We start from the raw sequence: 19,645 nt of genomic DNA, 5'->3' as shown, positions 1-19,645 counted from the left end.
GGGGCCCTGCAGTGCTGCATTACCATAAAGAGGAAGAAAGCAGGGTCACTGGTTGTAGGCAGAGCTGCAGCCAGGACATGGTGCTCCTTGGAAGGGGCAAGAGTTGGGCCACTGGTTCCCAGTGTAGTGAAGGAACAAAGCAAAGTCATCATCTGGCCTTAGAATGGGAAAGTCAAAAGAACTCAGGGCAAAGGCAAAGTGAGCAGAAGCTCCTCGAGAGTGTCCCTTGGGAACGATGTCAGCACGAGCCCCCAGAGGAACACACTGGGGTAAAAAATGAAAACCTCTCTCAGCTGCTGAGCAAAGCCAAGACCGGCCTTTAAACGGGTGCAAGGATGTATGGAGGCAGTCAGTCCTTCCCTTACCTGCGTGGTTTGACTGGTTGTGTCAGCCCCCAGCTGCTGCACCCTCCACACTGCTCCCCTGAATCAATGAGGTCACAGCGGGACACTGGGTGCTGCTGTCACACTAAGAGAGGCCAGTCCCACATCAACCCTCTGCCCTGCAGCCCCCCCAAGGCTTGGGGCCAGCCTTTGCCCGGCGCTGGAGGAGAAGGGCAGTGTGGAGTGGAGAGGAGAGGATGGGAGATGGACTGGTGGGAGAGCAGAGACGCAGCACCCGAAAGGACATGAGCAGGACATGACAAGACGTGGTCGGTCAGGGGGAATCTCTGTCCTGACCAGTTTGGCAGCACCAGTGCTAAGAGAGGGTCCCAGCTGGGTGAAGAAAAGTCACTTTAAGGTGTCATCAGCATTCTTGAACATGAGGATGGCATTGTAGATCTTGAGTGCGGGGCCCAGCTTGACACTCATAATCTTGACGATGTCAGCCTGCGTCAGCAGGAGGAAGGCCTCGCCATCGATCATCTGGGGAGGAGAGCAGGGACAAAGGCACTCACCGAAAACCCAGACTGTGACCTCCTAGGGACAGCACGGGCACAACCTGGGGACATGCACAGTCCCACTCACTCTCAGCCAGGCACCACAGATGATCCCAGGGAGGAGGGCAGGGGCTACCCACAGCATTCCCATGCTGCTGCCCCAGACAAATCACAGCTTGTGTGTCCAGGAACAGGGCACAGGGGAGAAAAAACCCTTCCAGGGGCTCCTTCCAGGAGCTCACACTGCAGACAGCTCAGGCTTCTGCTGTCTGCACAGCACAGAGCCAGCAGGCAAGCTGGTCTGGGCAAACATCCATCCATCCATCCATCCATCCATCCATGAATCCATCCATCCCCTGCTCCAGGTCCTGGCAAGTGTGCAGGCTGCCCCCAGCTCAGCTTTGCAGGCCTGAGCACAGGAGGCATTTACTACCAGGCTGGGATACTTGCTGTACCCAGTGTGCCCAGGATCAGCCTGCCCTGGGTGCACTGCACATATTGGAAAGCAGCTCCTCTGTATGTCTGTCCACAGAGGAGTCTAATAACAATGAAACCGGCTGACAGACAGCAATGCACCTAACTGCTGTGCAGACACACTAAGAGGATGCAGATGGGGAAGGATGAATGGGTGAGGAACAAGCAGCTTTCCTCAGGAGGTGATCATGAAGGAATCTTCATTCTCTTCTTGCTCACCCACCTGAGCCTCCTCAGAGGTGCCCTCCCTCACCCATGCCAGGAGAACAGAGCAGGAGTCACTGGCCAATTCCTCCCTGCCCTGTTGGCAAACAACCGTCCTTGCCCACCTGCACTCATCCTCCAGCACTTCTCACCTCATCCTTGAAGAGCTTGGCTTGGTCCTCACAACCAGTCAGAGTCTGAACAAAGCTAAAGACCTTGGAAAAAACAGGGAAAAACATCAAGACAGAAGCAATGTTTCTGGCTGGAGACCCCCCATGACCCCACACCCTTACTTCCACAGAGGCATTTGGTGCCCTGTAAGGTAACACATGGCTGTTAGGCTAAAGGCTGCAGTTGCAGCAAGGTCCCATCCCTAGAGACCACCCTTGCACCATGGCACAGTAGGTGGCCTCCTCCAGCCCCAAAGCAGCAAATGCTACAGCATTTGCTCGACAGCCCAGAGGAGTAGCTGCTGAAGCCCATTTATGCCTGGTGGATGTACCATAGGGCTGCACAGCCAGGCAGAGTGCTCCCAGCCATGACACTGGGTTAGGAGGCAGCACTCAGTCTTTAAAACCATCTTACCTCATCGATGGTCCACTTGGCCACTGCGGCTGCTGTGATGCCGGCCACCCCAGGCAGGAGTTTGCAGTGCTGCTCCCAGCAGAGCGAGAGGGAGCGGTCGGGGTGTGCAGACAGTGCAGACATGAAGAGTGACTGGTGCATATTGTCTGAAGAAATAGCTGCCAACAAAAGTGTAAGATGTGATCCAACGTAGGACAAGAACATCCCATCCCATCCTATCCCACAGGCCTTGGAGAGGGACCAAGCAGAGCTCTGGTAGCAGGCAGGGAAGATCTCTGTCAGATGGTCAACTTTGGTAGTTGACCACAAGCTCCTCACTGGTGCTGAGCTGTGTGAGGTCTGATTGAGTGAGCCAAGGGAGACCTGCCTCCAACAGCCAACACCCCAGCTCTTTGAGCCCTGCCTCTGCAATGGCACTGTGGAGAGGAGGCACTTACTCTGGAAGTCTTCCTGCTGGATCTTCCGGTACTTTGGAGGTCGCCCTCTAAAGAGACAGGAAGACTGATTTCCAACTGGGTTTGGACTGGCCCGAGGGCTCTTCTCCACACCGCACAGAGCAATGCCTTGGCAGTGGGAGCAAGAATTACCTCTTGGACCCTGACCCAAAAGGTTGACAGCTAAAGACAAAAACATGGGAAGAAAAACCAAGAGAGGTGCCCAACAGAGCTGGGAAGCCAAACGCCAGCTGCCAACAACCGTGCTCCCCGTGGTCAAGGAGCCTCAACAGCTTGGCCATCCCTCCCTCACCAGGACTGCCCCTACCTCCCATGGTGCCGAGACTTCTTTCTCTGAGAGAAGCCAATGAGGTTCCTCTTGCGAGCCGAGGCCTCGCTGTCGGACAAGTCTGCTTTCAGCCTGCCCTGGTTCTTCTCTGCCAGCGGGCACCCTGAGAGGCAGTAATGGGCTGTGAATCTCCCAGTCACGTGTCCTGACCCATCACATCCCGGCGTGGGGCACTTCCTAGAGGACAGAGGGGAGGCAAGCATTGGCCCAGGCTCAGAGCAGCATGATGGGGGCACCCATCCGCCCCTAAGCATGGGAAGCTGGAGCCCTGGTCATAGAAGGCAGAGTAAAAATGTGGTGAACAAAGTCCCAGTGTAAGGGTGCTGGGTGCATGGGCACACCCAGTACCTCCAGGTACAAACACCCATCCCGCCTTCTCCACTGCTATCACAGCAAGCCAGTGCAAGTCACCAGTGCTGATCCTCCCTTCATTGCCCCCACAGGCATTCAGATGAGAGTGAGGAGGAAGAAAGTGCCAGGAGTGTGGCCAGCAGGGAAGCCCCTGGGAGGCAGATCTGCCTTCCCCATCCTCAGAGATGCAACACCATACTCGCTCCTCTTGACAGCAGCCTGCTGTGCTGGGGTTGGCACGACACTGTGCCTGGTTTCCCCTGGAAAAGGCCTCACAAGTGACTGACTGAGCTGGGGAAGATGCACTGCTCCTTCTCAGGCCTTCCCAAGCTCACAAACTCACAGTGAAAGGCATCCATGAGGGGTGGGAGGCAATCTCCTTGAAGCTGGTATCAGTGAAAAGCATCTTAAGGGCACTGTTACCAACATAGTCCCCAGAGGTAGATGGGCACATAGGGCACCCCCAGGGGCTCTGGGTACACAGGACAGGCATGGAGCAGGAGCTCACAGGAGTTATACCAGCCACAGGCTCCAGGCTGCTTTGGGGCCTGGCCTGTGGAGAGCAAGGGCTGACCCTAAGCATGGAGCAGAGACAGGTATGGGGCGGGTGCAATGAATAGCTGGCTGCTGGTGTGGGTGTGGGTATGGAAAAGCAGAGGAAAGGCCTTAAGGGAAGCTGTGCCTCTCTGAGCCACACTGGGGAGCTCACCTGTGATGAAAGCTGTACTTGGAGCTCTTGGTGTGAGGGATGCTCTTGCAGCCCAGCGTTTGGCAGCCCCCATGGGCAGAGGAGGCTGGTTCCTTTGGCCCTAGACCAGAAGCAGAAACAGAAGAGAGACTGTCATGGGCTGCAGCTCCAGGCAGAGCCAGGGCTACAGGCTCCCTGCCTGCCCCAGACAGGGAGGAGTTTTCCAACTGACAGCTCCACAGATAAGCCCTTCCTTCTTGCCCATCCTTAGGCCATTTCTGTGCGTGGGCAGGTGGTGGTGAGAGTGGGGATCTGGCACACTTGGGCCCTGGCCGTGAGGGACTGACCCAGGTACAGGACTTACTGAGAGGAGGCTGCAGCGGGTGTCCAGTTTTTGAGCACCAGCCTATGGGGTGGATGTCCGGATGATCTGCATCAATCCAGAAATCATAGACATGACTCCAGCCATCAAAATGGATCTGGGGAGAGACAAGCAGAGGGGTCACCCTGCAAACCCCTGGGCACCTCCCTGAGGAGTTCTGGAGCCTTCCAAGCTGACAGCAAGCAGCAGGGTAGAGCTGAACTGCAGCACAAGGCTCTCCTCCATTCTTGGAGCCAGGCACTGGGACCTGCCAACTTCCACAGACCTCCACATGCTTTGCTACTGGAACTGACAGTGAGATGGGAAGGGTAGGATCAAGCCAGCACAGTACTTGGACACAGGCTCAGCACTGATACTCCAACACCCACCTTTATCCTGTGATCTTCCACATCCTCCACACTGGCCACTCGGATGAAGGACGGCGTCCTCCTGTCCACTGCCTCCAGCTTCATGTTGACCAGGAAGCCATGGGGTGGACGCTAGGGCCAGGAAGAACCCAGGTCAGTGGGGAGCAGGGCCATGCTTCCAGCTCCTGCACCCCTCAGCAGCTTTCCCAGCAGTGAGCCCTCCTCAAGCCCCACTCCCAGCCCTGGCCTACCCCAGTAAGATCTAGCCCAGCTCACAGCGGCAACAGGAGAGAGTGGCTACAGGCCTCCTGGATATGAGCTGTGTTTTAACAGGATGTGAAAGCTGTACCCAAGGGAGGAAGGTCTCCAAGACACATTTTGGGGTTCTATCTTGCAGCCCCACTTGTCTGGACACAGCTGCTGTTGCTGCAGTTAGAGACAACCACTGTCAAGCAAGCCTAAACGATTTCTCACCACCCAGCTCCTGTCTAGCTGAGGGCATGGTCACACTTCCCATTTTTCCAAGAACTGTTTGCACAGGATAGCCCTGACTTCTGAACTTGAGTGCAGATCTGAACCTCAGGCCTGTGGCAGGAGCATCCTGCACATTACTTGACTTTCATAAAGGTAAAGATCTGACAGCAAAGAAACCCCAAATCTCTGCCTAGGCACAGTGCAGTAGATGATGTGGCACTCACCACTTTAAAGGCCCAAGCTGGGACAGCAGATGCTCCAGTTTCCTTTAGGTACTTTTCCCAGGTGAAGTTGTCAGGGTCAGGATAATCTAAAAGCAGGGAAAATGCAGAAGGTGAATGCTGCAGGAAGACAGTGAGTATCCCACAACATCCTACTGCTTTTGACCAACCACGTCTGAGCCAGACATATGGGAACCTGAGAGACATCAAGAAATGCTACTGTTTTTCCATGGACAATGAAATACAGCGTACATGGAAGCATAAACATCTGGGCCTGGATAGACACCTTGTGTCCTCCTTGTGTCTGCACTCAGTCCAAGACAACCACACAAACACGTGTGCAGCAGCCTTGGCAGGAGCATGGCTGTGGCCTTGCTGAAGGAAACTGCCTGGGCCTGCAGACAAGCAAAGGCCCCAGGGTTCCCTGTGCCACCCTGGAAGCCTGTCCCAGGGGGATGCACCACTGAGGGCTGTGCTCCCAGGCCACTCACCTTGAGGAGGTGTGAGGGGTTTGCCGTGCTCCTGACACCATCCAACTGGGTGGATGTATGGACTGCTGGGATCACACCTAGAACACAAACCCAAACTCTTACACAGGGCTGAGGTACCTGGCTCAGCACAGACAGCATGGGCTGCAGGGGTCCAGGGCAGGACACCTGGTGCACCCCTAGGTCAGCACCACCAGCAAAACCCCCTGCATAAGTCAAGGTCTTCTACAGCATCCTTGTCCCCAAGTGACCTAGGGAACCATGGGCCTTGCAAGGCAAGGACTAGGGAAAGAGATTGTCAGCTCAGAGGGGCAAGACATGAACATGCCCTGGTTTCAAGCCCTGAAGCAGAGCTACCCAGGGAATAGTAACCGCTTGCTGCAAGTGGGGAGACAGGCCATGCCTTTTAGAGCCTGGAGTGGTGAGAGCTGAGGAATCTGGGGGGGCTTTTGTCCTGGTCATGGCTCCCTGTAGGTCAGAGCACACTCAGGTACTGCTGCTTTGCAGGTCTGCCCTAGGACAGTGCAGGCAGCTGCCCAGCACCAGGGAATGAAGAGCAGCTGGGGACAGAAACTGGTGCAGACCCAGGGCAAGAAGAGGTCAGAGGACTCCAGCCAAAGGAAAGGAGTTGCTCTCAGAACCCTGATTGTGCTAACTGGTCATTTTAACTGGCCTTAAGCAGCCTCAGCTGGGACACTTCCCCACCCTGGCTACAATCCCCTGCCTACAGATGGGGATTGGAGCTCCTTTAAGATAAGGAGCTCCTTTAAGATAAGGCCTTCAGTCTCTGTATTGCTTTCTGCCTCCCAAGAGGATTCCAGGGTGAGCCCACAGCATGTGATCATGTCTGACTTTGCCCCACATTAACTAAAGGGTTATGGCAATGTCCCAGGAGGTCTGTCCCGCAGAAGGGTGACCCTCTGCTTCACTAGTGACCTATGCAGCAGCATGTTGGGATTGTCCCACTCTTTCCCAAGCACACTGTCACTCTTGCTGAAGCAGTGGCACCCCAAGAGCCTCTGTGCACTTACCAGTAGTCGTAAGTATCATCCCAGTTGTCAAAGTGCACCAAAAAGCGATTGTCCACCACGTCAGTCACCGTGGCAACACAGATGAGGGAAGGGTTCATGCGGTCAACAGCTTCCAGCTTCATTCCCACCTCGAAGCCTGGGGAAGCCTCGTGCTGGGGGGATAGAGGTTTCTTTCAGAGTTATGGTCCCAGGGTCCTCCTCACCACTTCCCCTGCCCATTGCAAGGAGGCATCTGCCCAAACTCTCCCTGGCCTCCAAGCAGGACCAGGACCACTTAGGACCCCAGAAGGGCAGTGCAAAGGGTGAGTAACTCAGCTTGGCCAGACAAGGAAAGAGAAATCTTCACACTCTCAGGATCTTCAATAAGCAGTAACCTCCCAGAGAAAAAATGTGTCCAACTTATACCAGCTCACAAAGGACTTGTAGTCATGAACCTCCAGTGTTAGCAGCAAGCAATGCCCTAGGCTTAACAGGAGGAGCTGGGATGGGACCTTTACCCTACCTTGCCTTTATTTCTTGGGTCCAAAATCTGCGCAAAACACTGCCTCACACACTAGTGGGATTGTTGCAGTGATGAACAGGAGGTTTAGACATAATAAATAACTTGGAGAGGCTGATTTATCAGTAAGGCTAAGTTTCCTCTGCAGCTGGCTAAGAAACCATTAGCATTTTGCACTCTGCTACATTCCCACTTTCCCTGTCCAAGCTGCCATATGAAAAATAAAGGCAGAGACAGAAACAACGAAGACACAAAACAGAGACGAAAGAACTCTACTTAGAAAACGTTAACTGAGGGGTCTGGGGCAAAGTAATTGTTGAGAGTAATGGTTACTCCTCCTCAGCACTACTTTTGCAACAGATTTGCCTGTCCTAGATGAAACAGTGAATCAGACCAATGCCAATTCTGGGTACACCAAACTAGTACCCAAGCTACAGATCCTCAGCAGCCGAACGTGCCCCATCAGATTGAGCAATGCCAGCAGTACACTCTGGCAGAGGAAAGTCCAGCACTGGCAGACAGGTTCTGCTCAGCTGGAGGGGAAGAAGTCACACCTGAACCTGGCAGGAAGGAGAAGCTGCTACTCACAGCATTTCGGACCATGAAGAGGTGCTTAGGAGCTGCCTGAGCCTTTGTTATCTTCAGGTAGTTTGTCCAGCTGAATTCTTCTTCCTTATAACCTACAACCCCTCAAGAAGAGAAATGCGAGCAGCAAGTTCACAGACAGCACCCAAACGGTCATGAGGCTGAGCTTGGTCATCCACAACCAGCCCTCCCTCACCCTGCCATGTCCTGCTGCGGGCAGCCCTGGGAAACCCAAAACCTGTGGCCCAATGTTTGATTCAGGAGGGGTGCTAGGAAATGTACAGTGGAAACCCAGAGCTCAGCTCCTCCTTAGGGCATCAGTCCCATCTGCCCTGGGGCACAGCTGCTGGCTCCAGCTTTGCCTCAGAATGGGAGGCAGCAGATCCCTCCCAGCATGATGGGTGCCTGAAAGTTGGTCCTGTGGAACCCCCCCAGTATGGCAGCATCCCCTCACAGGCCCCATCTCCAGCTCTACATTTAGGGGCCTGCTATTCATCCACCTTCTTCAACAGCACCCACCAACTGAGACGTGCTAACTCCTTACCTTTTGGGGGCTGGAGTTTGTGCCCAGTCTCCTCAAACCAGCCAGCGGGGTGGATATCGGGGGAGTCAGCATTCAGCCAGAAATCATGGCACTCTGAGTAGCCATCGAAGTGGAGGCGCATTCGGAAACCGCACACCTACCAACAGGGAGGGCAGGAAAGGGAAAGGACCATGGAAACCTCCTGCTGTCCCTGGCTGAGCATTGCACACACCTCTTCTCCTATATGTTATCTCAGCGTATCATTAGGGAAGCAAAGAGTCAATCATAAGCCAGTGCCCAAATTAGGAGGCACATGCCAGTCCCAAAACGTGTTCAGCATGGAACAAGGCAAGCGTAAGGCCACCATAAGCAAGCCCTGAGAAGGGAAGTTCAGGCTGGTGTGTAAATGCCATGGTGTGGCACAGTGCTGTGTCCAGCAAGTGCAAGGATTACCTTTTCTGCACCTGAGGCAGATGCTGGTGCAGGGATTTTGACTAAAGGGCCCACAAGTGACTTACCTCAGCCACTGTCAGGATGAAGTACATAGATGGGTGTTGTGGGTCGATCCCTTCCAGCTTCATCCCCACTTTAAAGCCATTCTTGTGCTGGGAAGCTATTTGGTACTGGAAACAAAACAATTAAACTACAGTGTAAGAAATGACTCAGGTAAAATCATTCTAAGGAGCACCCATCAGGCAATGGGAGCTGCTGGGACCAAGAAACTGTGGGCCACAGGTTATGTTGCCATCCAAATTTTAACTCTTTTCCTGTTGAAAACCACATTCTTCCACCTCCTTGTGGGTTTGTGTCTCTTGCTACTGGCAGGGCAGGGTGTCCCTGGGGAGACAGGGACATGGGCCTGGCTCCTCTTCTACCCTGGCTATCAGAAACCTGGGAGCAGGGGTGCAGCGCAGCAATGCGGCCTCAGGAGAGCTGAAATGTGGCTTTGAGGAAGGGTTGGAAAGGCTCCACCACCCTGCCAGAGCCACAGGGGTGTCCTAGACAAATGCGGGGTGCTTGGGATGGGAGACAGCACCTGCTGGGGAGTGGGACCCAGGGCAATCAAAACTGGAGGCTGATTGGTCACCTACAGGTGAAGATGGGAGCTTGCTTATTGCTCAGAGTCCCGCAAAACAGGGAAGCAAGGGAGAGAGGAGAAGGAAGAGGGGTGGGAAAAAAAAACAGGGAAAGAGAAGAGAAGAAGAAAGAAGGAAAAAGACAGGAAAATCCCAACTCACATCCTGGAAGAGATTTAAAGGGGCAGCGACAGCTTTCTGCTCCTCCAAGTAGGACGCCCAAGACCAGCCTTCTTTCTTCTCCTCACTGGCACCTGAGCGCAGCACAAACGCACACACAAGAGGCGCTGCTGAGGGTCTGCTCCAGCCCCTGGCCCTGCCTGCCTCGGAGCAGTGTGCAGGGCAGGTCCTGCTGGGGCCACATCCTGCTCTCATGCAGTCCTGCATCCCTGCAAAGCTCAGCACCATCCTACAGAGCCCCTTTCTCCAGCAAACCATGGAGGGACAGATCCAAGACGCCCCCTCTAAAATAGGTCCCCATGACCCAAATGTCCTCTTTCACTCCAGTAAGGCATGTAAGGAGCCTGAGGGACAAGCCATTCTGTGCAAAGCATCAAGACACCCCTGCAACCAGTCCTCCTCCAGCCAGTCCATCTGACCATGGCACTGATGGATCTGGGATAGTCAGTAGGATCCATGCAGAGGACTGGGAATCACTCCCAGCTGCAAGGGGCATCTGCCCAGTCAAACCAGCAGTGGGGCTCACCTTCCACCACCACTCCAGAGGCACCAGCTCTGCTATCCTCTGCTTTGAGACAACCACCTGACTCCTCTTGACATACCAAGGCCACACTGGTGCCTTTTACCTATCTAGTATTCATGAAAAGACAGCATCATCTCTATAGGCAGGAGGTGACCCTTCACTCCATTGACCCCTTTGGGAAAGCCACACAGGCCTTGCCTGAGGCACATGAGGTAATCCAAGCCTCCAGCTACTTGCTTTCCCTGCTTTGTAGCACTTGAAGGGACTCCAGGAGTGCTGTGCCTATCCCAGCACTGAGTAATTCACAGCTACAGGTCAGCCATGACAGATAACCTTCATCAGGGCAGGCCAGAAACACAGGGGAAAACCCAACTCCTTCCTCCCTTGAGCTTAGGGGAAGTAGAGGTGGAAAAAACAGGAACTTATGGGAGAAATTAAAGCTGAGCTTCACTGAGCAAGGTTATTAACCCAGATGCTTTGCTAACACTTAAGAGTGACAAACATAGAATCATAGACTGGTTTGGGTTGAAAACGACCTTAAGATCATTGAGCTCCAACCCCCTGCTATGGGCAGCGACACCTCACACTAGACCATATTGCCCAAGGCTCTGTCCAACCTGGCCTTGAACACTGCCAGGAATGGAGCATTTACCACTTCTTTGGACAATCTGTGTCAGGGCCTCACCACCCTCACAAGGAAGAGCTTCTTCCTTATAGCTGACCTGAATTTCCCGTTTAAGCTTGAACCCATTGGCCCTTGTACATCTTCGTTATTCTGTAGGACTTTGAAAAGAGTGGCAGGCGTGTTTGGGGAATCTGTAAGTACGAGCTCTGTGCTTCTGGAGAATGACAAATACACCTGGGGACAGAGCACACACAGACTCTGCTCCACTGAAGCATCCAGGTGTGCATTTTGTTTGCTGGTGTACTTCTAACAGAAGAGAGAATGCCTAAATAACCAGGCTCAGCACTGCTTACTTGTATGCAGCAGGGAACGCGCATGCTCTCAGACTGTAGAGAACAGGACCTGGCAAGTGAGTATGAAATCTCTTCTTAATAGAGGCTAACTCAATGTAACATGAGGGGTTAACAACATCTGGCCCCTGCTACTGTCCCTGCGTTTGACTATGGAGAGGAGTATGAAGCTGGAGCAGTTTCATTTTAAAATTACTTTGAATATGACCTTTCACTATTCACAGACAAAAGGTTTCCCATAAATGTTTATTTTTAATATTTTCCCAATTTTTCCTCCCGCCCTCATCCCACTGCACTGCAGGGATAAAACCAACCAAGCAAACGCTGCATCCTCAGCTTGCCTCCTTCCCCTCGGTGTCAACAGCTCTGCATTTGAGATCTCCTCTGATACGGCCCAGGAATAGATCCCCATGAGATGAGACAAGCCTTCAGCAGCACCACACCTACAGGAGCAGCTCCCAAACTTGTGAGTTCCCGATCACGTGAGGGAAGTTCCTCACAAGATCACCCAAAGAGGGAGTCAAAGCCAGATGTGGCTCAGTCATGTTATTACTCAGGATAGTGCCTCTTGGAACAAACACTATACCCATGAGCATGTAATAAATTCAGCTCTCAAAGGGAGGGACCAGAGAGCACTGTACAGTACAGCTCAATGCCTGAAGAAGACACAGCTGTATCTGTAAGGGTGCACCCTTCCCATGGAGAGAAAGACAGAAAAGGAGAGAAATGGAAAGAGACAGAAAGAGCAGGATCAAGCAAGCAGAGGAGCTTACAAGCCTTCAGGAACATGTTGCACTGGGTGTTTGACTCTGCTGGAGCACCAAAATGCTGTCCCAGACCCACAGATCCACAGCAGGACCCCACAGCTGTGGTGGGAGCACTGACCCCACTGCCCTCCCAGCCCTGCATACCGTGCTGGCTCCCGTTCCAAGTGTCAGCCTCTGGGTTGCTGATGGCAGAGTCCTCAGTAGAGTTTTTCCTCTCTTCCTGCTTTTCTTCCTAGACATGAGAGCAGACAAAACAGAAACCCATCATGCTGGAGGTCTGCACACAGGTTTGTGCTGTGTTGTACCCTTAGACCAGTGCCAAGGGCCACACTGTGCATTTGCAACATCCATGGTTTTACTGATGCTTGGCCCAGAAATGGACAGCCAAGAGGATCTGATGATGGGAGCCGATTTTCATGCTGACTGGTAGCAACCACACCTGAAGCGGGTCTGCAGAGCTTCCCTACCTTGTCAAAGGCACTGTCCCTTCCCCAGGATGCACATCACACAGACACACACTCTTACTTCAACACTTACTTTGGTGACCCAGACTCAAGAGAGCAGTTGAGCGCTCTCTATACCTACAGCCAACCAGGACATGTCTAGCACTGCCCAACCCGAGGTGCTCAGCATGCCCAATAGCCCACCAAGTGTCTAGAAGCTCTAATGATCCACACATTCGAGTCTTTTTGTCACTAACAGCCAAAAGGTTACCTCCTTCATACATAGGTAACGTAGCACTGAAAGACATTGATGAGCACTGTGTACACATGCAGTACACAGAGGGGTGGCCCATAACGCACCCTTGACATCAGCATGTGTGCACATACACCCACCCTGCCCTCTTCCTACCATTTGCTCTGATTCGTATTCTTCCTCTGAAGGGCTCTGGTAATCCTTCCTCTTTCGTTTCTTCACTGGCTTGAGGATTTCAGTGGCATTGGTGCTGCTGGCAGAGTTTTCCACAATGACAGACCTGCATGGAGTAAGGGAGAGTAAACTACTATGGCACGGTGGCTATGGCTGGGTTGTCAGTAAGGGAATGGCTGCTGGAGAATCCCTGACACCCCACTTCTTACTCACACATGCTCCCATCCCTCCCGACTAATGTATGCACTCCTTTCAGCACACGAGTTGGCATGAGGTTAGAACCAGGGTACAGAACAGAATCATCCTCACACACATGGGTGTCAGAAACCTGAACTCAGGGGTGGATCAGAAGTGATCTAGTTTTGTAGCAGGGCTCTAAGCTTCATCAGAGCCACAGACTGATGCTGTAAAACAAGTCCCAGGAGTCACACTTTAGTAAGCAGTGGCCTGGAAATGCCTTTGTGACCCATGCTTCCCACTGCTACTCTGCTTGCAAGCACCCACTGCAGCAACCTCCTGCTCAACCACATACATGTTTATGAGGCCACAAACAGAGCAGGAGAAAATCTGGCTTCTGTGCTTCCTGTTGTCCCTGGGACAAGTCTTCACCCCCTATATTGCACCCAGGGCACTCTGCCTACAGGGAAGAGGGGAACAAGTGGGTTTCCCTCTTCATCCCTTGCTGGAGCATGTAGACCAGGGGAGGGAGAGCAGAGAGGTGGGTGGATATGGCTCAACATGGAGCAGACTCTCCTTCCTTTACCTCTCTTTAAACTGCTGGTGACAGTGCTCGCTGCAGAAGCCTCTGCCTTCCCGGGCTCCATCTGACATGTGCCTGCGGCCACAGGTATCACAGTGGCACATGCTTTCTGCTGTTGGAAGCTTGGTCTGCTCTGGCGCATCTGAGTTGGAGAGAAGAGAAGCAGTGAGGCACAAGGTGCAGCAAAGGAAAGAGCAAGGAGCAGGAGACATGTGCCTCACTCAGGGCCTGCACCAGCCAGCGCCTGCTGAGTGATGGTACCCACCCCAGAAATGAGACCCTTACCCTGAGCCACAGTAGGATTGTCCCTGCTGGTGGGTGCCACCTCTGAGTCCCCATCTTTCTCTGTGTGACCCTCCTTTACAGCTTCCACTGGAGGCATCTTATCAGCACTCACCACCTTCAGCGTCCCGTACTCATTAATTCGGAACTATATCATTGAACCAGAAAAGAAGAATAGTTAACAAGGAGGATAGGAATGCAATTTGATAGCTAGCGGGTACATGTGAGCTCTGAGAATAAGAGGGACATGGCTGAGTCAGTAGTGCCTCCAACAGCAGGACAGCTCTTGGATGATCTTTAAGGTCCCTTCCAACCCAAACCATTCTGATTCCATAGTAGAGGCAAGCACAGCACTAAAGTCTCCTATCCTGCTGCCCCTCCCTGCAGTCTGTGCTGGCCTCTGAGCCTGCCAGGGCAAGCACATGCCTGCCTTGGGTGAGACCAGCACCAGCAGGCAGCATGAGGGGCACGGGGATGGCGGAAGGATGTCTGGTGAGCATAAGGCCACTGTTCCCAGGGTGAGTGCAGGAGCTTGGTGAGAGCCAGCTCCATGGCACAGCTTGGAAAGGAACAGCAAGCAGCAGTCCTGCACAGCAAGCAGCAGTCCTGGCTTCCTGTGCAGAGCAGACCTGCTGCAGCACCCCAGGCACCATGTATTTGCTTTCTCTGCTACGGTCACAAGATGGCAGGGGCATAGTGATGGGGCACAAGAGCCTCAAAGAGCTGGAACAGCCAAGGGCTCCTCCAGCTGGCTGGTGGTCCCTGACTGCATAAACTGGGGACTGCCACTTACAAAAGCAAGCAGCTGAGGGAAGTGGTGAGGGGGGACAAACACAGTGGCCCAGGGCTATGCTTACCCGCAGGTTACTCCCAGGCAAAGTAGCCACCCCATCTTTCCACTCCAGCACACGGACTGTGCTGCAGGTCTGCACCCCACTGATCTGGGGAATGACAGTAGCTGTGATGGGCTCGCTCCCTGCTCCTCTCTCTGGCCTCTCGGCCCCTGTGCTTCTCTGTGGTTCCCGGGGGAATCGCTGGATTTCTAAGGTGCTCGTGGGAAGGCTGATGGCAGTGGCATTTGCTTGAGAAGAGAAGAAAGGAAACAAACAACCAGAGGCATACACAGAACACAGCAAGTGTCACATTCTGCACCCAGGACGAGGTAATCCTGGCTATTATGTACAAACTGGGGGAAGAGAGGAGGAGAGCAGCCCTATGGAAAGAGATCTGGGGGTCTGGGGTGATGGCAAGTTGAACAGGAGTCAGCAGTGTGCCTTGGCAGCCCAAAGAGCCACACTCTGGGTGCACCAGCACAGCACCACACAAGCAGGTCTGAGGAGGCGACTGTCCCACTCTGCACAGCCCTGGTATGGCCCCAGCTCAAGTCCCATGCACAGGTTTGGGTCCTCAGTAGAAGAAGGACATCAAACTACTGGAGTGTGCCCAGAGGAGGTGACCAAGGTCTCGAGGGCAAGACTTAGGAAGTGTGGCTGAGGTCACTTGGCTTGGAGATAGAAGGCTGAGGGGAGGCCTCATCACAGTCTACACCTCCCTCACAGGAGGCAGCACAGAGAGGTGCTGATCTCCTCTTTCTGGTGGCCGGCAATAAGACATGAAGAAATGGAATGAAGCTGCATCAGAGGAAGCTCAGGTTGGACATAAGGAAAAGATTCTTCACTGGGAAGGTGGTCAGTCCCAGGGCAGTGGTCATGGCACCAAGCCTGCCACAGCTCAAGGAGTGTCTGGATGATGCTCTCAGTCCTATGGTTCAGTTTTAGGTAATCCTGCAGGGAGCAGGGAGTTGGACTCAGTGATCCTTATGGGCCCCTTCCAGCTTGAGTTATTCTACAAGTCTGTGATACTGCAGCAACCTAGGAGCCCACATGCCCTGCGGAGCAGGCACACAGCACACTGTGCTGCACTGGGACAGGGCCCCAGACAGAAGGGGTCTGGTTTAAAACTCAAGAGGTTTTGATTGGCCAAGTGACGTGGGATAGGCACCGAGAACCTCTAAAATGGCAACAGCAACAAGGCTTTACCTCCCAAGGTCTGGGAGGAGGACACATATACAAGGAGTGTGAGGTATGAGTGTGGGCAGAGAAGGCTAGGGAGGCCCCAGTTAGGACAAGTCTGCATACCTGGTATGATGAAGGCAGTTGTTGGCAGGTGGGTGCTCTGCACAGTGCTCTCGGTGGTGACCACGTGGACGCTGACCTCCCCAGCAGTATTCCCCTTTGTGCTTCTCACAACCTCCATCTCTGCTCTGCTGTCCATCACCTTGCCAGGGCACAGAGCGAGACACTGTAAGACAGCAAGACAGAAATCAAGTTGGGTACAAGTACAGATCTGACAAAGGAGTGAGAAAGAGACTCTGGGGGATGGTCCCCTCCCTTTCAACCATCTCCCAGCATAAACCCCTGTAGGACATATCAAAGGCCTATTGAATCCAACAAAGAAAAGCCCCTATTGTGAGATCCCAGCTCAGAGCCTGCAAACGCCAAGGGGTTTTTCTTACCTGGCACCACCATAGGATGCTCTGAGCACAGCAGGTCCACCACAAGCTACAGATGCTCCTGGCTCCCACTGATGCAGGCTGTGACAGAGAGTTAGCAAATCCTCCCCTGGAGCAGACACAGGTTCCTCCAGTTCCCCTTCCAGTTCTCCCACTGTCTTCTAACTGGCTGTAGGAGAGGAATTTCACAAGTGGTAGGAATTAACCAGGGGGTGGAGGGAACATGAAGCCCACTGGATGCAGTTGAGTTTCTCACAGGACTGGTGATGTTCAACCCATTTAGCCATGAATTTCAAGTAGGCACGGTCCAGAGGGTACTACTAGGCTTTACTGGCCCTGCCCAACCTCTCCTGGACTCCTCACCCATGACCCACCCCGTCAGCCCCCCCATAACCTGTCCACACTGTACTGCAGCAGTGCTGGTCTCCAGCTGCTGGCTGGCATCCTGGTTTGATCTCAGACCTTGCCTGGTGACCTGAGCTTTAGCTGGACCTTGCCACAGTGACCCTGCCATCTGCCTTGCTCAGTTCCCTGTCCCTGGGGCAGCAGCTGGCCTCTGTTGTGCCCCAGCAGGCAGCAATTCCAGTAACACCATACAGAGACTGAAGAATGTGGGAAGCGACAGATTTAATAACCCATTTACAGCCAATACCCCGAAGCACAGCACTGCTGATCTTCCACTTCTTTACTAGTTTATCCCCTCCCTTGAGCCAAGGCCCATCAGGCCCTGCTGCTCCTCCACTGCACACCAGAATCCTTACTCTCTTTTCCACAAGAAAACCTTACTCCGCTCCTCCTTTCAGTTATTCTGTCCAAGCACACAACATCAGGGCTGCTCTATTAGCACTGCTGAAACCCAACAAGGTGAATTAGGGAAAGATGAAGAGTGGGACAGATGGTAACTAAAAGTTGTTTGGTTTCTTTTGTCTTTCAATTAAAGGCACACAATTACATTCATACAATTATACAACAAACCACCATTTCAAAGGCAGAAGACGACAGCAGCTCAGAGGAACGCACACGGTAAGACAGCAAGAATCACCCCATAACAATGGTGCCTACACCAGGATGTTGTCAGGAGAACAGAAGGAACTCACCCAGCTGGACACCAGACTCCAACTAAAAGCCAAAATGAATTTGGCAGCCAACCTGTCTTGGTGCTTCCTAATCCCCACCAGCAAGGCACTTAAACCAGGTATTTATCCTTCATTCACCACTTTGGTTAAATGTTTCAGGGACAACTCCTTGTTTTGTGTGAGCTGTTGATGCTTTTTTATGTATTTATTTAAGCAGAACTTGGGACTGGAAATGCCTAGAAAAGGAAGAGAAATAACCAGATCCAGTGCTCAAGCTGGATGATGCCCAAACTCTTCTCTCTACAGCAGTCTATGATGTTGGCCAACACCCAACACCAGCACCCTGGACCAGCGGCTTGGAAAGCAAGCATTTTACACACAAGCCTCCAACTCTCTGCAGTCTCACGACACCAGAGCAAAGCCAGGGAATGATCTGCTGTTTGGAAAGAGGAGGGATACATGGTGCAACAGGCCATAGAGGAGCATGGAGAAAAGTAGCTCCCAGCACAGACATGCTGTACAGCCCCATCAGCACTTTTACAAAGGACAGCCTGGTCAACATACGTGCTTCTTTTCATCACAAAACTGGCTTAAAATAACTGTACTTCAAACAATATTAATATGTTTATAGGCTTTGTGGCTTCTCAGATTTTTAAGTATTCCTGAAATCTGCACTGGAGCCACACATCTGGAAAGCTAAAGTTTGACAGAAAAGGACTGAGGGGTCCTGGTGGACACCACATTGAACATAAGCCAGAAATCTGCCCTTGCAGCAGGAGTGAATAGGATCCTGGGCTGCCTTACAGAGAACAGAGGGATCCTTCCCTCTGCCCAGCACTGGTGAGGCCACCCCTGGAGTGCTGAGTGGAGCATCCTCTCCATAGCCTGGGCTGTTTGTTGTGCCCTGCTAGGCTGGGTTAACACTCTCCATGCTACAGGACCCCTTCAAGCATTGCAGCGGTGTCATCTTCAGGCTGCAGGTCAACACGTGTTTGGGAAACATCAGGAACATGGTCAAGCGTCCACCCCTTAGAATGGACTTCCAAGCTCTGTGTGTCCCAGAGAGGATCCCTTGGGAAAGCAAAGGGACGAACAGCTCCATCCCCTGTGTCTGACTGAACCCACTGGGTCATGCCTGGGCAGCGGCTCACCCCCCACACCCCCAAACCGGGACCAGTGCCGAACTTGTCCAGGGGAGATAAGCACCTGCCCGTCCCCAGTGTCTGCTGTGATAGCCCCGGCTGGGCGCAGTGCCTTGGCTTGACAAAACACACTTGGCAGCACCTAAATGTTACACTCCTGAAAGGACCGGTTACAGCGGGGCCGCCGGCAGAGCACAGGCTCCCGCCTCCAGGGCCCTCACCCCAGCCCCCGCCGCGGCCCGGCCCGCACCGTCCCCCCGCCGATCCGCTCCGCTCCGCTCCGCCCCGCCCGGCTCGGCCCGGCCCGCACCGCCCGCCCCGGCTGTCTGCCGGTGAAAGGCGGCCATGGTGGAGCGTCCCTCCCCCGCCGGGCCCGGGGCCGCCCCGCTGCGGGGGGCGGCGCGGAGCGGGCCCGGCCCCGCCGCCCCGGGCCCCAGCACCCGCTCACCCAGCCCGGGCCCCGCCTGTGGGGCAGATCCAAGGCGTCGAGGCCGGGCGCGGAAGGCGCCGCGCTCCTTACCTCCGCGGCGGGGCCCGGCCAGGCCGCTGCTCCCAGCCGCAGCCGGGGCTGCCCGGCCCGCTGTGCGCTGCGCAGAGCCGCGTTCGGGCGCGCCCGCACCGCACGGCCCGGCCCGGCCCGGTGCCGGCGGGGACTGCGAGCGGGGCCGCACCGGGCGGGCGTGCGGGCGGGCCGGGGGATTGGGGGGGCGGTGGGGGGGGGGGTGTGAGAAGCCGGCGGCGGGAGGGGCCGTGCGGGAGCGCGCGCGGGTGCGCGGGGAGGGGGCGGCAGCCGGGCCGGTTGGAACGCATGCACTTAATGAGCGCGTCGCCATGGCAACCCGCGCATTCCGCCACGCCGCAGTGCCGGGGCCTAATCCCGCCGCAGGATTTCGGGGAGACGGGGAAGGGATTGGGGGGGGGCTGTCACCATGGCAACGTCCGGCCTGAGGATACCCCCCTCCCATAA

General features: G+C 54.2%; 1 protein-coding gene across 5 annotated transcripts; it reads right to left on the bottom strand.

Moving 5' to 3' along the window:
- Positions 1-416: 416 nt before the first annotated feature.
- On the bottom strand, positions 417-19,305 carry L3MBTL1 (L3MBTL histone methyl-lysine binding protein 1). 5 transcript variants are annotated; one of them, XM_061361691.1, is made up of 22 exons: positions 19,199-19,305; positions 16,087-16,249; positions 14,806-15,029; positions 13,952-14,096; positions 13,670-13,808; positions 12,889-13,012; positions 12,181-12,268; positions 9,754-9,845; positions 9,034-9,138; positions 8,537-8,672; positions 7,996-8,096; positions 6,909-7,060; positions 5,881-5,957; positions 5,393-5,478; positions 4,716-4,826; positions 4,330-4,444; positions 3,987-4,086; positions 2,906-3,103; positions 2,581-2,627; positions 2,144-2,301; positions 1,711-1,773; positions 417-866 (listed from the first exon to the last, which is right to left on the bottom strand). In XM_061361691.1, the coding sequence occupies exons 2-22, from the start codon at positions 16,220-16,222 to the stop codon at positions 732-734; spliced, it is 2,532 nt and encodes an 843-aa protein (XP_061217675.1). In that variant the 5' UTR covers positions 16,223-16,249; positions 19,199-19,305; the 3' UTR covers positions 417-731. The 5 variants fall into 5 exon arrangements, with proteins under 5 accessions (XP_061217675.1, XP_061217674.1, XP_061217677.1 ...); XM_061361690.1 differs by lacking the exon at positions 19,199-19,305 and adding an exon at positions 16,464-16,635; XM_061361693.1 differs by lacking the exon at positions 19,199-19,305 and adding an exon at positions 16,464-16,635 and having other exon boundaries at positions 7,996-8,087.
- Positions 19,306-19,645: the final 340 nt, after the last annotated feature.

The sequence above is a fragment of the Neopsephotus bourkii genome, unplaced genomic scaffold, assembly GCF_033783945.1.
Source record: "Neopsephotus bourkii isolate Nb327-2 ecotype Australia unplaced genomic scaffold, CSIRO-AGI_Nbou_v1 NB_1060, whole genome shotgun sequence".
Taxonomy (NCBI): Eukaryota; Metazoa; Chordata; class Aves; order Psittaciformes; family Psittacidae; genus Neopsephotus; species Neopsephotus bourkii.
This window is presented reverse-complemented; position numbering and strand designations above follow the sequence as displayed.

Excerpts from the sequence above, each read along its gene's own strand:
- L3MBTL1 (XM_061361691.1), bottom strand. The coding sequence starts at position 16,222 with ATGGACAGCAGAGCAGAGATGGAGGTTGTGAGAAGCACAAAGGGGAAT. Across the intron at positions 9,139-9,753 it reads CTTTAAATCTCTTCCAGGAT|TACCAAATAGCTTCCCAGCA; the intron begins GTGAGTTGGGAT and ends TTTTGTTTCCAG. Across the intron at positions 8,673-9,033 it reads TCATCCTGACAGTGGCTGAG|GTGTGCGGTTTCCGAATGCG; the intron begins GTAAGTCACTTG and ends CCCTGTTGGTAG.